The sequence below is a fragment of the Lissotriton vulgaris genome, chromosome 6, assembly GCF_964263255.1.
Source record: "Lissotriton vulgaris chromosome 6, aLisVul1.2, whole genome shotgun sequence".
NCBI classification, from domain to species: Eukaryota; Metazoa; Chordata; class Amphibia; order Caudata; family Salamandridae; genus Lissotriton; species Lissotriton vulgaris.
Window position 1 is genome coordinate 898,261,076 of NC_141694.1, and position 19,202 is coordinate 898,280,277.

Below are 19,202 nucleotides of genomic sequence, written 5' to 3' on the forward strand. Positions count from 1 at the left end.
GCCGGGCTGTAATAGCGGCGTATCCGGGTTCTGCTGGATGTAGGCAGTTGCGGTGTAGACCCCAGGTCAGCCAGGAATTGCGTTGGTCAGCTTGTGCAGGGATGGCGTTGGCCGGCTTGTTGCGGCGTTGTCGTAGGGTGGTGTGGCGTTCCACTGGTGTTCCTGCTAGTTGTTAGTGACCTGGCCTTGCAAGGTGTAGGGGGAGTCCATAGGCTTCAGGTGATGGCGAGGAGGAATCTCTTTAGTAACCGGGATCGCAATAGGCGCCGGGCTTTCAGCGTGGCAGCAGGGCTCCGCAGCGCGCGACTTCTTCCTCCCCTGCGTGCCTGTTTTTCCCAGCTCAGGTACGTGGGGTCTCAGGCCCCACCGCAATGTAAACGTTGACTGGCTGTGGGTGTGCGCTGCCTCGTGTTCTCCCGCTGCGCAATGCCCGCTGTAGCTGGAGCCCGGAGTGAGCAGGTTGCCGTGGCCAGTATCCCGGGGTCCCAGTCTCGGCTCCGGGGTGTAGACAAAATGGCGCCTGTAGGACCGCCTTGATGCCGGTCCGCCCCGTGCCTCTTGGCGCGCCGTGCAGTGGGGTCCACAGTGCCGACGGCGGGTCCAGCACTCCTCCAGACCCGTCCTCCTCACCGGTGGGGTCGAGGGCGTGGACGCCTCAGTAGGATTCAGCCGGGCGGCGGCAGGTCCCGAGTCCCCCGCAGCCAAGCGGGTCCCGCAGCGGGGTAAGCCAGCAGGTGTTCAGCAGCCCGGCGGGAGAAGCAGCGAGGCTACAGGTGGAGCGGGGGGACCCTTCTGTGTGCCCCGATGTCGTGGTAGAAATATTGCCGCACCTCCGGTCCGGGGTCCCGCCTGGAGCGAGTCAGCGACCAGGGGTGGGTCGGGCAGGCCGCAAATCGAGGCCGAGGCCTCACTCTGCACTGCAGGCCGCAGCAGGCACCACGGTCACGGCGCTTCACCGGCGAGGTCTGGGGGGGAGCAGTACCCCACCGCCGCACGCCGTTCGCTCCCGGGGTTTCTGTGCACCGTGTGCAGGTGGGTTGCAGGTCAGGGTTTCAGGATGATTCGCTGGTATTTCGGGCTAAGGACGGAGCTCCGGAGCTACACGTCCACCATGATCGGCTCTTAGCCACGCCCCCCAACAATGTCATCTCTAATAATAGATCTACAGCCCCTGACATACCTTATCCAATGTACAGCTTTGTTTATTAGTGATTCATTGGTTTCCAGGGCCTTTCCGAGGCTCAGTTTAGGAACATTAACTAAATAGACCAGTGGTGGCTTTCGCGCATAGGGATTAGGGCTTGAGCGAGAAATACCTGAACTCAACATATCCCTACCGTTCATCCTGGATCTATCAGCCCTATCTTGACTAACATGACTACCAGTTGGCAGAATACCAGTTCCCCTCCTTACTTGATGATTCCCGCCCCCCCATTAACTGGGTTTGCCTGGGGGCAACGACAGAGCTACCCGCTAATAAGGTACCAGAGGCTCTATTTACTTGCAGATTCTCAACCCCTGTTCGCACAGTTTGCTTAGTGGCGTTCGCAGACTCATGTTTTGTTTTTAATACGCCCCTCCCAATTCTAGTCATCTCGCTATATGATATGCCAGATTCAGCACGGGTGCTTTGCTTGTCTCTGCCTGCTGCAGTTTCTGTAGGCCGGGACCCGCTTACCCTTCCAACTTTCTTTGTGGCTACACAAGTGGGACAAGAAGCAGTAACCTGCCTAACCTTGCCCTCCTTTACTACATCAGTGAGATGGTCTAACTTGGTTTGCATAGCCTCAATCATAATACAGAGTTGTTTAACTACTGAAGTTAGTGGGTTAGTGTCTGACTCTATTTGGGCTGAGATGCTAGAAGAAGTTTGCAATTGGGAATCACTCTCACATAAACGGGTATCTCCCTGGGGAACATATGAAAGGGGATTACTGTCAGGAATATCAGTTTGCGCCCAAACTGAAAACCTATTTTTACACGACAAGACCGGTGACTTGGGCTGGAGGGGCGACGAGGGAAAGGGGTTCTGGGATTGCTCATTGACCAAATTTCTAGTTATACTTTCCCCTTCACAATCAGCAGTATTAGTAGTACCAACCATTTTGGTTTTGTTCAAAAACATTTCAGGTATCACCGTCACATACCTCTTACCCCCCGACCCCACAGGAGTATACAAATTATTGCTACCCCCACAGTTCTTCCCACTAATTGGAGATTTTGCAGTCAATATTTCCTCACATTCTTCGATTAACTCATCAATCCGGTCCATGACACAATTTCCCCCGGCATGTAATATAGGTTTCTTTGGGGGGTTTGCTTTGTTTTTCTTAGTTTCTTTCCACCCCTAGGGATACCACTCGACCCTTCTGTAAGATCTTCCACGCTTTTCCTCTTCCCCATTGTTAATGTATTTCAACACAAGCTTGGACAAAGGGAAAACACAGTACCTTGTGATAGTAAATCAAAGGGGGTGACCCAGCCCTGACTCGTCCTGCCCCGGACTGCCACAGACTGTCCCACCCTTGTCCCGGGCTAGTCCCTGCGCGCGTCCCGCGGGCCGGAAATGTAGCTTGCTTAAATCACCCCCGGTAACAAGGGGGAGAGTCCGCTGGTCTCGTGGGCTCCCTTGTGGCTCCTGGGTCCTGCCGCCGCAAAACGCTGCGTATCCCGCGAAGCGGGAGACGCGAGGTCCAAGATAATGCCCCCGGTAACAAGGGGGCATTGGTTTCTGTCCTCGCACACTTGGTAAGTTATGTTATTTCCGGGTGCAACTACCTTGTCCTTAATTTTCAGATCACTCTTTCCACTGCTCTATCTATGGATATCCCTTTCAATAACAGTGCATTTGACAAACTAGAGATGAAACTCAACAGTCACATTCTTCACTCTCAGCATTCAGCCATTGTGAGAAGCCGGCTTGGTATATGGTGTTCACTTATGTAAGTGTAGCACCCTGCACCAATCCAGATGATCCAGATGGTAATTTTATTGCAGACACTCGCTAACACAATGTATTCTTTCCTATCCGGCGATACAAACACAGTGCACACAATATTTAGGAAATAGAGCACGTAGGTAGCACAAATACACAGTGGTCTCCAGGGGGAGGCCAAACCATATACTAAAATAGTGGAATGCGAACCATGACTCCAGTCAAGAATGGACCTAGAAGACGTAGAAGAGCCGGAGACCCAAGGAACCACCCAAGGTGAGTATCTAGGAACCTCATGGGTCGTGTTTAGAGTGAGAACACGACCGTGTGCTCAATGTTAGTCAATGGTTTAGTCGCGGTTGTAGTTTTAAAGAAAAAGTACCCTTCCCAGTGAACCCCGAAGACACCCCGTGGAAGATGGAAGTTTGGAGTGTCACCTCACCCGTGGATACCCCAGGAACCAGGATACAGGGAAACCCGGTGCATAGGTGTCAAGTGACGTTGGAAACTGCTGTAGACCACAATGGAGGACTTCGGAAAGATGCCACTGGAGAAGACTAAGGAATCTGGTGGAACCCAGAGGTGGATTCTAGTTGAGCTACCTGCAAGCAGAGAGGACAGAATCTATGCCACTCATGAGTGAACAGGAGGAGCGGAAGACAAATGCCCACCGATGTTGGATATCCAGGAGAGGTTGACTGTGCCCTTTAAGTTGCAGCTGTGCGGACCAGGTGACGCTGAGAAAGACCATGAGCTGGTTACGAGCACTCCCACGTTGGATGTTGAGCGCCAAGGGGTCAGTGTCTGGCAGGGGCACCAACAAGCCTTGGCCGCGGCAAACATAGTCCACTAAAAAGGTGCAGTGTCGGGACCAGCAAGGTCCAAGGGACGCTTCACGTGCAGGTGAGTCCGAACAGGCCCTAAGCAAGCAGGGGAGCCTACTGGTGCCAAAGAAGACCCTTGAGAGGACCCACGGCCGAAGTCACATGACTCGCAAGAGGATCTCGAGCAGCTCAACAAGTGATGCAGGCCCACAGTGCAGAGGATGCGATGCAGGCAAGGATCTTGGCTGATGAGGATGCTGCAGGTAAGAAACTCTTTGAGTCCGAAGATATCTGGAGGGGAGAGCAAACAAGCCTTAGCAACGGCAAGTTGACGCTGTGCTCAGGGGTTCTGTTCCAGCGGTTCCGACAAGGAATACTGACCTTGAACTTGGCGAGGGGACAGTGCAGGCCTTAAGGGAATCACAGACCCACCACTTGTGTTGCTGAGCCTTTCAGAGTATGTGGGAGCCCACGATCAGCAGAACGGTCAATTGTGTTGCGATTCCTGCAGATGCAGGAGAGTGACTCCTTCACTCCAAGGGAGATCCCTTCAAGTGTCTTGGAGTTCTGCAAGCCTAGTGAAGAACCTACTTGGAGCACGTACACAGATGTTGAAGAAGACCAGCAGGACGAGACCGGAGCAGCTGGAATCTTCCCTTGTACAGTCTTTGTTTATAAAGCGAAGTCCAGAGTTTCCAGTCAGTTGGAAGTGAATTATGATCTGAATCTTGTCTCACAACGAATCTAGGGACCCACCCACAGGTAATCCCTTAAGTACCCTTAGGAAAGGGTTGGGACGATTCAGGGGTCCCTCCCAAAGGATGGGCTGGACAGTGGGGAGGTTACTCCTGTGTCCTTTGTCCAGTTTTGCGTGAGCGCAGGAGCCAAGCGCTCCCTGAACAGATTTGAACTGGACTATGCAAGGAGGGAACAAAGTGTGCCCTTCAAGCAGTCTCAGTGGCGGTGGCAAGCGCCCCCACCCTGCACCAATACACTAAATCCTGTCTTGGAGGTGGTCACACCTCCCTTTGACCAGGATATCTATTGTTCTGCCTTCCCCTGCTCGAGCTTGGCTCAGCAGCAGGAGGGCATAAACTTGTCTATGGTTGGCATCAGCCCAAGCTTTGGGTCTCGTTCTGGAAGACTGGTATCAGGAGCACTGAGGGCCTCCTGGAGAAACTTTACAGTGCATGGAATCATACCTTTCACACACTCTACAGTGTGGGGGTATGATTCCAACATCTTTGACACCAAACATTACAGGGTTTGTTATAGCCAGTTTATAGATGGTCATCTCGTAATGACACATGGCCACTCTGTCATAATGGCTGATGCACTTACAACACGGGAGGATGGACTCTGTAGGTTGTAGGGGTCCCCTTCTCATGCAGGAGCACCCTCACACTTAGGACCCAGAACCCTGCCTTCAGGATTGAAAGCCCTGCCTTAGGGGTGACTTATAGGTTTTAAGTGTAGTGACCTCAGATATAGGAAAACCTATATCTGTCGTAAGTGGTGCTAGCACCAGCTTACACATGCTACAATGGCAGGTTTGTATTAACAATTTGAGTGGTCTCTCATAGGTGGCATAATACATGCTTCAGCCCATGGGAGACCCCAGGTGTACCTATACCCTGGGTACCTTGGTACCATATATTAGGGACTTACAAGGTTACCCCAGTAGCCAATCTGGAGTGTACTCAAGTAATCACCATGTCCAAATTTGAAAGGAAACACAGACTGGGGTTCTGATTAGCAGGATACCTGTCAGATTAGTCAGAAAAAAAATTACAGCACCAGGCAAAAAGTGGGGATAATCATCCAGAAGGATCCTACCTTCCTACAGTCATTATGCTGATCATCCTCATGACTTTACAGCAAATCTACCTATGGCTTTGTTCAACTCATTAATACCTCTGCAGACATCCACCCAACCGCAAAAAGCGTGTGAAACTGGCTAAATCACCTAAGATGTGAAAACACAAAAATATTGCCTCAAAAGACTGTGAAATAGAGATGCCCCAAAATTAAGTTCACTTTCAGCTATATCTTATTTAGTCTACTGTAATGACAAGAATGAAGGCACTTAGTTACACCACCTACATCTCTGAAGCGACTTGCCCATGAAAAACTGCACAAAATCTCTACTGAATTCTGGAATCTAGAATGCCCATTCACAGCTTCATCAAGTCAAAGAAATACAGGAGAAATAGTTTATTTTTTATCTTAAACTGCCTAATCTCCACAGCAAAATATCTGGACTAGTGCTTACTGACCATGTAGCTCAGCAACCCCCTGCATTCAATACTTATCCTTCCAGCTAACGCCCAAGACACTAGTCCTTAAATCTGTTCAGATCCTGCTCTCTCCACAGTGCGAGCGAGCATCATCAAATTCCTGTGTCTGGCATAGTTTCCATTGACTTCAAGACCTTCTACTTCCAAATAAATAAAGAGAAACAAAATCTCAACCCAGCAGATCTATACTACTTCAAGACCGCTAATTCGATATCCCCATGGCAATGAATCTGCCTTTATCTCACCACCTGAAATTACCCAAAGACCACCAGTAACTTGAACAGAGCTACATTCCTTCTACTAGACATCTTTCTTTTGATAAGTACGCCCATCAACTTCCTACCTAGCATGAAAGACCTCTGAATACATGGACTCATCATGTATTGGGTCTCATCCTTCCTCACTGAAATTTCAATTAATCCTTCTTCTTCCTTTTGCATTGGCTACTTTGGCCCTTGATGCCCCAGGTTTTCACTATTGCACATCATCTTTTCAACTTTTTCCTCTGCACTCATGTGGACCTCATGAAACCCTTTACCCGTACATGTTAAATTTACTCTACAGAGCAACCACAAGCTGTTGTGGCATACAGTATTCAGTATGTATTTATTCAGCATCAAGTAGGCATCTGTGGAAGGGCAAAGAGTGGGATGCGGGGGTCAACCGTCTTATATGAGTATGAAGTACATGTGAAGTAACTAATGCTACCACTGGCATTTTGATGACTACACATCCATGGGACTTTCAGGGCTGAAGGTGGGGGATAAAAAGGCAGTGGCGAAAAGAAACATGGAATCAGTGGTGAGCGATTCTGTAGGGAGGATACAGTGAAAACATGAAATAACTCATTTCTAAATAGATTTTTATGACCGTTCTTCTCAAGATTAGCAAATGCACCGGTGAAGACACTCCTAATGTTGAATGTTTTAGGCATGGGTGAGGATTTGCTAGTTTATCTAATTGTTTTAATGAATGTTTTATTTTCCCCCCACTCCTTTCCAACAGAATTCAGAGCCAGCTGTCGTCATGTAAGTATGACTGCAGTGTACTGTTTCTGCTCAGAATACTTGTAATTATTTGGGACACCGGTCTGTTCCTTTTCTCATCCAGAGCCTTCTTCATTTTTCATTTGCTACAGGCGCACATACATTTCCAAGTCTGCATGCAATCCAACTGCACCAAGTGTTGAAACAAATCAAGAGCCAATGTACTGCAAAGCCAAACTCTTCATTGGAGATGCCGAGCTTCAGTTTGAGGAACTGCGAGCCCGGGTTTATCAGAAGAAAGTTGCGCAAAGGAAACAGCTGGAGCAGTGGGGTACTGACCATAATATAACTATTTAAGCATATTGTCTGCATGTTGAAACGAAATGAGCTTGCATAAAATGCAGAGCGTAGGTCAATTTCCAATAAGCTTGCTAGACGTACAGGTGGGAAACCATACATGACTGACCAAATCTAAACTTTTTATGGTTTGTGTTCGGTTTAATATGTATGTGAAGTATGTGTGTGTATGACCCACTGGCAGTCGCCACTGGGCAGTTATAGTTCGGTCGGCGTTTCCATAGGAAATGTGTTTTTGTGTTGCTAGTAACATTGGTACAGTTTGACGAATCTCCACAAAACTTTCCAAAAAAGTACTCCTTTTGGCCTAGCTCGTGCATGGATAGTTTTGGGGCGATCCGTCAAGTGGGGACAAGAAAAAAAACTGTGTCCCAAAACGCAAAATCTCAGTGCATTTTCTAAACATTTTTAGGCAGGACTACAACAAACCAGCATTTACAATGCAACGGTCTCGCCTTTGCAAAAGTTTGAGCTATTGGCATTGTAAATGACACATTTTTTATTTATGTGTTGGGTTTGAAAACCGATAAATAAATGGCATTGTCAATTACAATGCCAATAGCTTAATCTCTCGCAAATGCGAGACCTATTGAATTTGCAATGCAATAGGTCGCGTATTTACGCGAGTTTGAGCTGTTGACATTGAAAATAACAGTGCGTTTTATTTTTGTTTAAAAAAGCAAAACACAAATAAAAGGTGGCACATATATATATATATATATATATATATATATATATTCACTGAAAAAACCATAGGTTTCAGGCCTTATAGTTAGGAATTAGCATTTAAAAAACCTTTTAAAATTCACTCAAAAAACTAAGTTTTAGGGGTGTTAGAGTTAGCTGGACATTTCACTCATACAAAAACATTGAAATTGCTCCTATATAGTTAGTTGTACTAACTTTATTTTGCGCACCCACAATCCACTGCTGATGATGTCACATATTACATCATTCATGACATGGTCAGTGACATCACTGATGACATCTCAAATGACATCACTGATGACCTCACTGATGACATCATCCAGTGAATGTGGTTTGCTTCGTTATTTAAATATGCATTATATATATAGCAATTTGCATTGAAGAATGAGTGGATATATAAAAATAAATATTTGGATGGAGGATTTAGTAGCAGTGTAATTGACTGTTTACTTGACCAATTTATAGTGTCTCACTAAATATAGTGGATAGCGACTAAACTGTTTGAATATCTGTATCACTTTGTCAGTTGTTGTGTAAACTGGTTCTCCAGTTGGTTACTAGCTATGTGAAAGTCTATATTAGTTATTGATTAGTTAACGGAGTATTTTTATGGGAGAGTGAATGTGTGTGTGGTTCGTTCGGTGGGGGGTGTGTGACTGCCCAAAGATGTGTGAATAGTAGATTCACTAGATATATTAAGTTAAAACTACATGTTCTAACAGTTGTTTGGGTGAGTGAATATCTTTATGGGTGTGGTGATGAGCAAATATATTTCTCAATGGTACATGTCCAACAAACTAGAAAAATAAAAGGCAGTGTATGTGTCAGCTGTTGTATATAAATAGGTATACATAAGACTCAATGATTGTGTGAGTGACTGGATAACTTTATACTTGTAATAATGATTTTATAATTCACTAAGTATGACTTACTATCTAAATGAATAGATGAAGTTGTGTTTGTATAAGTGTGTAGCTTATTAAATAAGTAAGTATGATCCATTGTTTGCATAAGTGAGTAGGATGACTTCATATGTGAATAGGATGTGTGCTGGTGTGTAATGTCGATTTAGGTGTATAAGTATTTTTGATAGTGTTTTATTGTTCATTGACAGCATGTATGAGTGAATCTACAGGTAAGTGATTAGATGTGTGTATACATCTATGAATCACTGAGTGGGTTTTTAGATACTTGTATTGCTGTAACAAAGGATTCACATATGATACTCTGTATTTTACAGAGTGATGAAAGATTTTACTAGTGTACGAAAAGGTGTATGTGATTGTCACGTGGATGATGTCATCAGTGATGTCATCAGTGATGTCATTTGAGATGTCATCAGTGATGTCACTGACCATGTCATGAATGATGTAATATGTGACATCATCAGCAGTGGATTGCAGGTGCGCGAAATATAGTTAGTACAACTAACTATATACGAGCAATTTCAATCGTTTTGTATGAGTGAAATGTCCAGCTAACTATAACACCCCTAAAACTTATAGTTTTTTGAGTATATTTTAAAGGGTTTTTAAATGCTAATTCCTAACTATATAAGGCCTGAAACCTATGGTTTTTTCAGTGAATTTGCAAGGTTTTTTAAATGCTAATTCCTAACTATATAAGACCTGAAAACCCATAAGGAATCTCCAGTATGAGTCAGGTGACTGCATTGCAGAGAGGTGTAATGAAGCCACGCCCCTTTTTACAACTCTCTGCAACGCAGCCCCCGTGCATGTTTGAAGAGGGGGAACTAATTTCCCTTGCATACTGGGGGCCCCTGGGGGCCAACTAGCCCACCTGGAACCTCCAGTATGCGCCAGGGGGCTGCATTGCACAGAGGTGTAATGAGGCTATGCCTCTTTTTACACCTCTCTGCAACACAGGCCACTGGTGCGTTTGCAGAGGGGGACTAATTCCCCTTGCATACTGGGGGTCCCTGGGTCATATCTGCCCAAACGCCGATATTCCGAACGATTGAAAATGACTTTTCTTGAAACATTTGGATTTGGATTATCATGTCCTATACTTTGGAATTTTTGCAAGACTGACTTTGAGGATGCTATAAATTACTCAAGTCTACCCGAATTGTGTGGGTAAAATTGATACCTAGTCACTTTGAATAAGAATGTACTTATGTCTCGTCTAACATTTGGAAGAAATATCCAGTTATATGACAACAGGATACCGACATAACTTGAAGGAAATAACAACGCCCTGAAGAAGTTCTGTTGTACAGAACGAAACGCGTCGGCTGGTTGTGGTACATAAACTTAAGGAAAATAAAAGCATTTGAATATACACCAAGATTCAGCGCTTCAATAAGGACTCTGAAGTGATATGATTTGATTGGACTTATTGTGCAAGTGGTGCTGTGCCAAGCTTTGGAATATTCTCCACTACTCTCTACTACTTACTCTCTACTACTCCACTACTGTCTAATACTCACTCTCTACTACTCATTCTCTACTACTCTACTACTCTCTACTACTCACTCTCTACTACTCACTCTCTACTACTCACTCTCTACTACTCTCTCTACTACTCTCTCTACTAGTCTCTCTACTACTCTCTCTACTGCTCTCTCTACTGCTCTCTCTACTGCTCGCTCTACTGCTCACCCTACTGCTCACCCTACTGCTCACTCTACTACTCACTCTACTATTCACTCTACTATTCACTCTACTACTCTCTACTACTCACTCTCAACTCACTACCTCTCTCTACTAGTCTACTAGTCTCTACCTCTCTACCTCTCTCTACACGCACACATATATATGCATATGCATTTATATATATGTGTGTGTATATATATATATATATATATATATATATATATATACATATATAAACATATATAATCTGCATATCTATATAAATACAAATATAAATGCATGCATACATATACATATATGCATACGTATGCATGTTATTTACATGAAAGTTTTAAAAACACTAATAAAAGCAAAGCTAAAAAGCCACCTCATTACAAACAGAATGGCTTTAACTTAAACGAGGGCGAGATCTATTGCATTTTCAATGCTTGTTTACTTTGGTTCCATCAAGAAGGCATTCAGATGTGTCACACATTTGCCATAAATTCTGAATGTTAGCACTCTAGTTGCACATTAGATCACTGTAGTAAAGCTACTGCTCACCAGGGAAGTCTGCTGCTGGTATTCAAAGTGCATGTTTCAGTCTGCATGTCAGAATTTTTTTAATGAAATAGAAGAGGATTTGAGAAGTCACTCAAAATGTGCCCTAATTTTTCTTTCTGAAGCACTAATCATACTTTCTATGGCAAAATGAACCCCCTCATTTTGTTCCTTTTTAAATTAAATGTTTTCAGACTTACCACTTCATTCCAATCAAGATGGCTTCTGGTGTGCCATACTTTTGTCATAAGTAAGACTGTTAGCGCTCTAGTTGTTCTTTAGAACACTCTGGGACATTCTGTCATTGGGCTATACATGGGCTACATCTGGGTGATATTTGGGCTACATTTGGGCTCTTTTGTCTCTGGTGGCCATCTTGGAAGACTGCATGTCAGAATGTTTCAATGAAATTGAAGAGGATTTGAGAAGTCACTCAAAATGTGCCCTAATTTTTCTTTCTGCAGCACTAATCATACTTTCTATGGCAAAATATACCCCCTCATTTTGTTCCTTTTTAAATTAAATGTTTTAAGAGTTGCCACTATTCCAATCGAGATGGTTTCAGGTGTGCCATACTTATGTCATAAGTAAGACTGTTAGCGCTCTAGTTGTTCTTCAGAACACTGTAGGAGGCTGCAGTAGAACACAAAGGAATCAACTGACAGTCTCTGTCCTTGTTGGATGTACATCTTTTACTGAGAATGTCAGACTTCATTCTCACATGACTGAGAAAGATAATGTGAATTTACAGAAAATATTCTTTCAGTTTAGCTTATAGATCCCCTTCCAAACCACTGTGGGAAAAGCATGAGATAATAGTTTTCTTTCAAACATGATTCATGATATCCCAGCAGAAGGCTTTTTCACATGGTAAAATCACCTTAGAACACACCACAATTCCTAAAATGAGTATGGTACCTTCAACAAATGATTTATAATGTAACTAAAGTCCTAAAACCCTCTATTAACTACAATGCTTTTTAATGAGGTGCTATCATGTATATTGGTCGCAAGATGACTGCCAACACTTCTTGGATGAAGTGCTGACAGCCAATCAGATCTCACGATGAGATGTGTGGTTAGGCTCCGCCCAGATATATGTGTATTTGAAGTTAAGTTTCATAAAAACCACTGGAGCAATTTTCACCAAATATAGCAAAGGCACTTCTGCGTACCAGTCCCTACAATTTTGCCAAGTTTGGTGTAATTCCGTTTAGCGGTTCGGGCTGTAGACTTGTCAGAACGTCCTATGGAAATTAACATGGGGAAAACACGTTTTGGGACCCCCCCTCTTTTCTCAGCCCCCACTTCATGAATCCCCCCGAAACTTTCAGGGAAGGAGCGCAACGGACCTGGCCACAATTTTGGAAAATTACACGCAAATTCCTCAACCAGCGCCAAAGTTATTCCCAATAGAATGTTGCGGATTTCCTATGGTAGCTAGGTCCTAACTATATATACCTACTGGCTATCGCCAGTAGGTAATATACATATACATATATGTGCATATGTGTGCCTATAGAGGTAGTGAGAGGTAGAGTAGTAATAGAGAGGTAGAGAGGAAGAGAGTAGAGAGTGAGTAGTAGAGAGTGAGTATAGAGAGGAAGAGAGTAGAGAGTGAGTAGTAGAGAGTGAGTAGTAGAGAGTGAGTAGTAGAGAGTGAGTAGTAGAGAGTGAGTAGTAGAGAGTGAGTAGTAGAGAGTGAGTAGTAGAGAGTAGAGCGTGAGTAGTAGAGAGTGAGTAGTAGATTAGTAGAGAGTGAGTAGTAGAGTAGTAGAGAGTGAGTAGTAGAGTAGTACAAAGTGAGTAGTAGAGGGTGAGTAGTAGAGGGTGAGTAGTAGATAGTACAGAGTAGTAGAGAGTGAGTAGAGCAGAGTTGAGAGTAGTAGTAGAGAGTAGTAGAGAGTAGTAGAGAGTAGTAGAGAGCGAGTAGTAGAGAGCGAGTAGTAGAGAGCGAGTAGTAGAGAGCGAGTAGTAGAGAGCGAGTAGTAGAGAGCGAGTAGTAGAGAGCGAGTTGTAGAGAGTAGTAAACACGTACGAGCTTCTGCAACTCGCGCCCTTGGAGGTATGGTGGCTGTGGGGACTATTGCGTCCACTGCAGGGACCTGTGTGCCATGTAATGGTTACATGCTCAAATCCCAACAGACCCTCTCAGCCATTCGTCCTTCTGGAGGTCGATAAAATGAGTACCACTGAGGGGGGGGGGGGGTGTAACAAACATCCATTATTTAGCACCCATGTGTGAACGTGCGCTTTACAAAGACACATTGTTATCTCCGAGCGCTACACGGTCTGTAACCGACAGGTCTGTCATAAGGGTCCCTCTGCAGTATGGTGGTATGTAAGCTTCTCAAGGATATATATGTACATCACGTTTTACCTATTGGTAACCACCCGACAGATCAGATTTTGTGCACCAGACTGATTAACCTGGCAGAAGCTACAGGATTTATTAAAGACGAGGTGGGTGGGTTGAAATGAGAACGCGGCGGGGGCTGACCTTTTCATTTCCGTGCAGCACGTGGGTGTCCCATGTTTTAATTCCCCGCTTTGGCGGAAAAGGAATGCAGGGCTGGTCTGTTCAATCTGGAACCCTGCTTGTGGGGGGTCCAACTCCTCTGGGCCCCCCAAATCACACACCACTGGAGAGACCCGGCTGCGGGATAGAAATCCAATATTCTAGCTTGTAATAAAGTTAGGCGTGAGGGAGGAGTACTTAATCACAGACACAGCTGGCAGCCCGCCACCCCCTTTTAGAACTGTGCCAGACCTCTCCGCTAGGGACCTCTAAAGAAATATATTGAAAGTTTACAATACGCATTTGTACTGTACTGTTCTCCCTTGATGTCAGCTTGATTTTCCGCCCTGTGAACTGAACCCAGCAGATCCAACACATCTCGCTTTTTCCGCAGCTCAAGCAGACCCCACACAGGAAGGTTCACTCGATGACGATCTTGCTAGAAGTGGCCTGATTGTTTTTGTAACATAACATATAATTTCATTGTTATTTAAAGGTACTATCAAGACTGCAATGAACTAATGTTAGGTATGTTATGTATTTAGCATAATATGCCAAACACGCTATTTGTAGAAACGCAAATGTTTCCTCCAGATTTCAGTTTCGAGTCTTGACGAAAACCACTTCGCCATTCATCATTCCGAGGCCGTTAAAAGAGTACCGTTTACATAAGTCAGCAACTCTTGTTGAGACATTGCAAAAGAGTGCCAGTGACTCGATACATGAATGATTTACTTATTTACACATTCACCAGGCGCCCCGGTTTTGTCACGACAAACTTAGGAAGTGTCAGTAAATTAAGCAGAAGCTATGGTTTTTCGAGAGGGCTGACTGTACTCAAAAGGAGGCCAGTGTTTATGTGATCCATTGGAGGATTAGTTGGCATCCATTATCAGGAAGTGATTTAATTAACAAAGGTGATTGTGTTTGTAATAGATTGTTTTTTTTGGGCGGGGGTGGGGGAGAGTTTTATATAGCGCCAACTCGACTGGAGATATCAGAGCGCTTTACATGAGCACCAGTTGGGTTACAGATGTGTTAGTTTTAAAAGTTGTATTCAATTCAAACATTTCACAAAAATATTCACAGGTTTCACACAGACTCCGTCGCAGCCGCACGGACCCACCGAGCTACCTGCCAGGCTGGTGCACGCGCTCGACTCGACTTGAAATTAATCGCATTTCCGCTCAGATCTGTGCCCGGCGCCAGCTCTTGAATGTACCACTGTAAATATGTCAGGGTATTTTAATAAATGTAAACAATAAATTAAACTGATTTCTTCTAAGCAGAAAATAACTCGCCTGAGATCAGAGCTGATATTACTTCTCATTTTAAGGACAAGACGGACAGTAGAAGTGCGATTCTGACATCTGAGCGGCCGCCACGGTGCCTAGGCTGCATTTTTTGAAGACTGCTGGTTAATTTCCGTTCTCCCACAAACCCCCTCTTTCCAGTGACAGGAACGAAAGGCAATGTATGCCGAATTTTGGCAAATGTAGGAAAACCAGTTCTTGTGGTGTTCGATCCAGTTTGGAGAGCTCGGTGTAAATAGCGGCTGTCCGGAGACTTCATGATAAAATGCAACATGTTTGCAGTTCAATTGGGAGTAAGGCTTCCAGTGTGGATCCGTTTAATTTTACTTGAGAACACATCTCTAAAGTTTAAAGCCAATTCGATCATATTAAAAACAAGACGGCACTGCGGAGCTTCGCAAGTAAGCTACTGCCCGGGCGCCATCTTCGGAGGAATGACAAAAACAAACCTTGGAAAAAATAAATAAATAAACAAACGCCCACCGCTGCATGATGGAGAAAAGGGGTGGAGCTTAAAAAAACACAAACGCCCACGAATCTGCTCCCACAATGATTGACATATCTCTCTTCCAATGGCTAGCCTCCATTTATGGAGCTAGCCAATGGAAGAGAGAGGCGGGTTAAAGCCACAGTACTGGAAAACAAACCATTTCGCCTGCGCGACACTGCTGCGCAGTGAACGCCAGGCGAAACCTAACAATGCTTAACTGAATTGCTCCAAATTTGGTGGGACTCTAGACCTTGGTATGCAGATGGACTGGTTGTGATTTGGTATTAATGTGTTCAATAATTAAAAAAAAATTAAGCTTAAAAGAAAACTTGCATGTCTGGACAGTGTGGTTCGAGGGACTCTCGTGTGAGTCTGTTGGACCCAATTTTAAAAAAGAGCGTTCTAATGGTCTCAGGGACCTTTATTTTCCTATGTCCATCTCGCTTCTGCTGGAGTCAGACTCCCGCAGGAGCGAGTGCTCTGATTGGCTGCCTGCAACATGATTTTTTTTTTTACTGGCAGCCATTGCAAGCTTCGGGGGACTTAGTCTCATGTCCTGATCTTGTGTAATAATAGAAAACCTGGATATAGATGGATCTAGATGGATAGTAGGTCTACCCTGTACCCATGGCAGGAACCGGAGGGACCCATATAGGGCCAAATTTGAAAAAATTATTGGCAGATTTTTGTAGGATCGCTGCAAAAGAAAGACTGCCACAATTAGAGTATGTGTATCTGTCTGTGTGTGTGTATATATATATATATATATATGTGTTTGTGAGTAGGGGGAGAACCTCATGCCCAGTGCATAGCAACTACCCGTTTCGCTATTAACATCCCTATGTCAACCAGGCGCTGTATATCTTTACGTATCTTCTTAGAGAAGCCCAGGAGGGCCAGTAAGGGATCTGGGGTCAGGGGTTCAGCGGGGAGTTCTAGTTAACGGAGATAACTACAACAGCTTATGTGCTGCTGTTTTGTGTATGCAAAATCTTAACCTAACTATAATGTCCGTGTAACTTTGTTTTTTTAGTCCATTTCTACATTTTTTCTTTTTTAATGCCATTTCTCAACTAGAATGTCCCCGTAACATTTGTTTTATTTTTTTGTGAATTTCAGGTTTTTTTAATATCAATTGTACTACGATTTGACCCATAAGTTCACTTTACCAATATACATTTTCACGTTTATAAATACATTTTATTCACCCACTCATTCTTATTTTAAAACTAAAATCTTCAAAATTCAGGTAAGGTATCTTATGTATTCTTTCTTTAAATGCAATCTTATTTTTTTTTTAAATTAATTTCATGGATCTGTGTATGTCCTTGGACGAATAATAGGTCTGCCGGCTATATTAAACACATCCAATACTAAAACAACACATTTAAGGTTTAAAGTATTTTATTGAAGCAGGGAAAAAGAAGGAAACAACATAACAGACAAATAACCACAGGTGCACCTCAGAGTCAGTGCGCATGATACAGTAGATGCTTAAAGGCAGTTCTTTCAGTACGGCGGGCACATTCGTGCCAGAGTCTCACAGCCAGCGCACCTGTGGGTGGAAACAAAGGGGGAAATAAGAAAAAGGGGAACAACTCCTTCCCTCCCCCTCCCAACCAACTGCCCCCCCCAAGCCCCCCCCCACCCCCTGTACTGTGCCGTCAACCACTCGCTCTTTCCCTGTGGCAGCCTACCGTCTCCTCCTACCACCAGTTGCCGACATGGGTAAATTAATCAGGCGGATCTGGCGGCGGCGTCAGCCGTAGCAGTCTAAGATACCTAGGGCAAGTGATTTCCTTGAATTCTGAACTTAACAAAGTATGGAAGGGCGCCCACAGCTCCTATAAAGTGTCCACGTCCCCCGCCACCACTAGGGACAATTTCTCCATGCCCAGGACATGCCACAATCTGTGTAGCCAACCAACAACAGTGGGAAGCGTGGTAGTGCGCCAGTGTATGAGTATGTTCTGTACTGCTGACCCCAAGGCTATCGCTGTCTGTCTACCCCTCTTAGACCTCAGAGGGTACATTAAACCATTCGGCAAGCCCAGTAGGATATAGGCGGGGAGGCGGGGTAATTCTATCCCAAAGCACTTATCAACCTCATTAAGGACCTCTTCCCAGTAAGGAGCCAGAAGTGGACAGTCCCACAGTATATGAGTGAGTGTGCCAGTCTGGCCGCAGTTGCGCCAGCATGTCCCGGGTATCGAGCGGTCCATGTCATGTAATTTCTCAGGGGTGCGATACCAATAAGTTGTGATTTTGGTGAAGGTCTCCGTGAGTCCGGTGTGATAGGCGGAGTGACGCGCTCGGTAGGAGATGTGGTCCCATTCAGTGTGGCTCAGCACTCGGCCAAGTTCCCGTTCCCACCGCTCCCTTCCCGGGTTGTAGAAGTGAAAGGGGGGAGGCCGCAACATCTTATACAAGTCAGAAATAAGCTTGGCGTCCGATGAGCGAGTCACAAGCCAACGCTCATACGCCGTGATCGTCCGATCTGCAGTCGCTCGCACCTGAGGCTGTAGCGCCCAGTGACGCGCCTGCATATATCGCATGCGTTCTGCTTCGGGGAGGCCATAATCCCGCCGCAAGTCCTGGAAGGAAACGACACCCTCCGGGCCATATAGATGAAATAAAGCGAAGCAGCGGGCCGCTCGCCAATGGTCATAGGCTCCCGGCTCCATACCCAGGCCAAAGTCCGGGTTACCAATTAGTGGCGTGAAGGGAGAGGGAAAAGTGGTGAGGCCGTGCTTGGTGGCCACAGAGTCCCACACACGGAGCGGTACCCGTGTCACGAAGGAGGCATAAAGGTTAGGAGGGCGGTGGGCCCTCTTCAGGAAGGGCACCTCCTGTAGCGTTCTGCCCGCTACCGCCTGGTCTTGAAACAGCCAGTGTTTGTCCGATTCCCACCGGCTCCATTCCACCAAGTAACGCAATTGAGCAGCCTGAAAGTACTTCTGCAGGTCCGGTATCCCAAGGCCACCAGACTCCGGCGCCAGTGTGGCAATGGTTCGTTTGATCCTAGGCCTACGGCCTTGCCATACAAAGCGTGTGATAGCAGACTGAGTCTCCGCCAACCATCCTTTGGGGGGCTGTAGCGGGAGCGCCCTAAACAGGTACAAGACCTGTGGCAGGAGGGTCATCTTCACCGCGGCCACCCTGCCCAGCAGCGACAACGTGCCCCTATCCCAACGGGCCAGTTCCTCCTTGATCTTCGCACTTAAAGCCGTGTAGTTGGCCGTGACCATCGCGGGGAGAGAGGGTGCCAGAAGAATCCCCAAATACGGAATCCGGTCCCCAGACCAGCTCAGAGGGAATAGCCTCTGCAAGTCAGCCCCGGTGGCGCTAGACAGCGAGATGTCAAGGGCCGCAGACTTCCCAAGGTTCACCTTGAAGCCCGCCACTGTCGCAAAGAGGTCCAGTTCTGCGATACATGCAGGTAGGGACCTCCGTGGATCATCGAGTGTCAGGATTACATCGTCCGCATAGAGACTGAGAGCATGATGGAACTCTCCCATTCGGACACCTATGACGTCGGGATTCTGGCGAACTCTTTGCGAGAACGGCTCCATATAAAGAGCGAAAAGCAAAGGGGACAGTGGGCACCCTTGTCTGGTAC

At 45.5% G+C, this 19,202-nt stretch overlaps 1 protein-coding gene across 1 annotated transcript in view; it reads left to right on the plus strand.

Annotated features, from left to right (window-relative positions):
- The window catches only part of BUB1 (BUB1 mitotic checkpoint serine/threonine kinase), a 1,006,269-nt gene that overhangs the window by 132,299 nt on the left and 854,768 nt on the right, over positions 1 to 19,202 (plus strand). The window contains exons 7-8 of the mRNA XM_086926890.1: positions 7,062 to 7,084; positions 7,195 to 7,373. Of these exons, the coding sequence (XP_086783016.1) occupies positions 7,062 to 7,084; positions 7,195 to 7,373 (202 nt within the window). The remainder of the gene's footprint in view (positions 1 to 7,061; positions 7,085 to 7,194; positions 7,374 to 19,202) is intronic.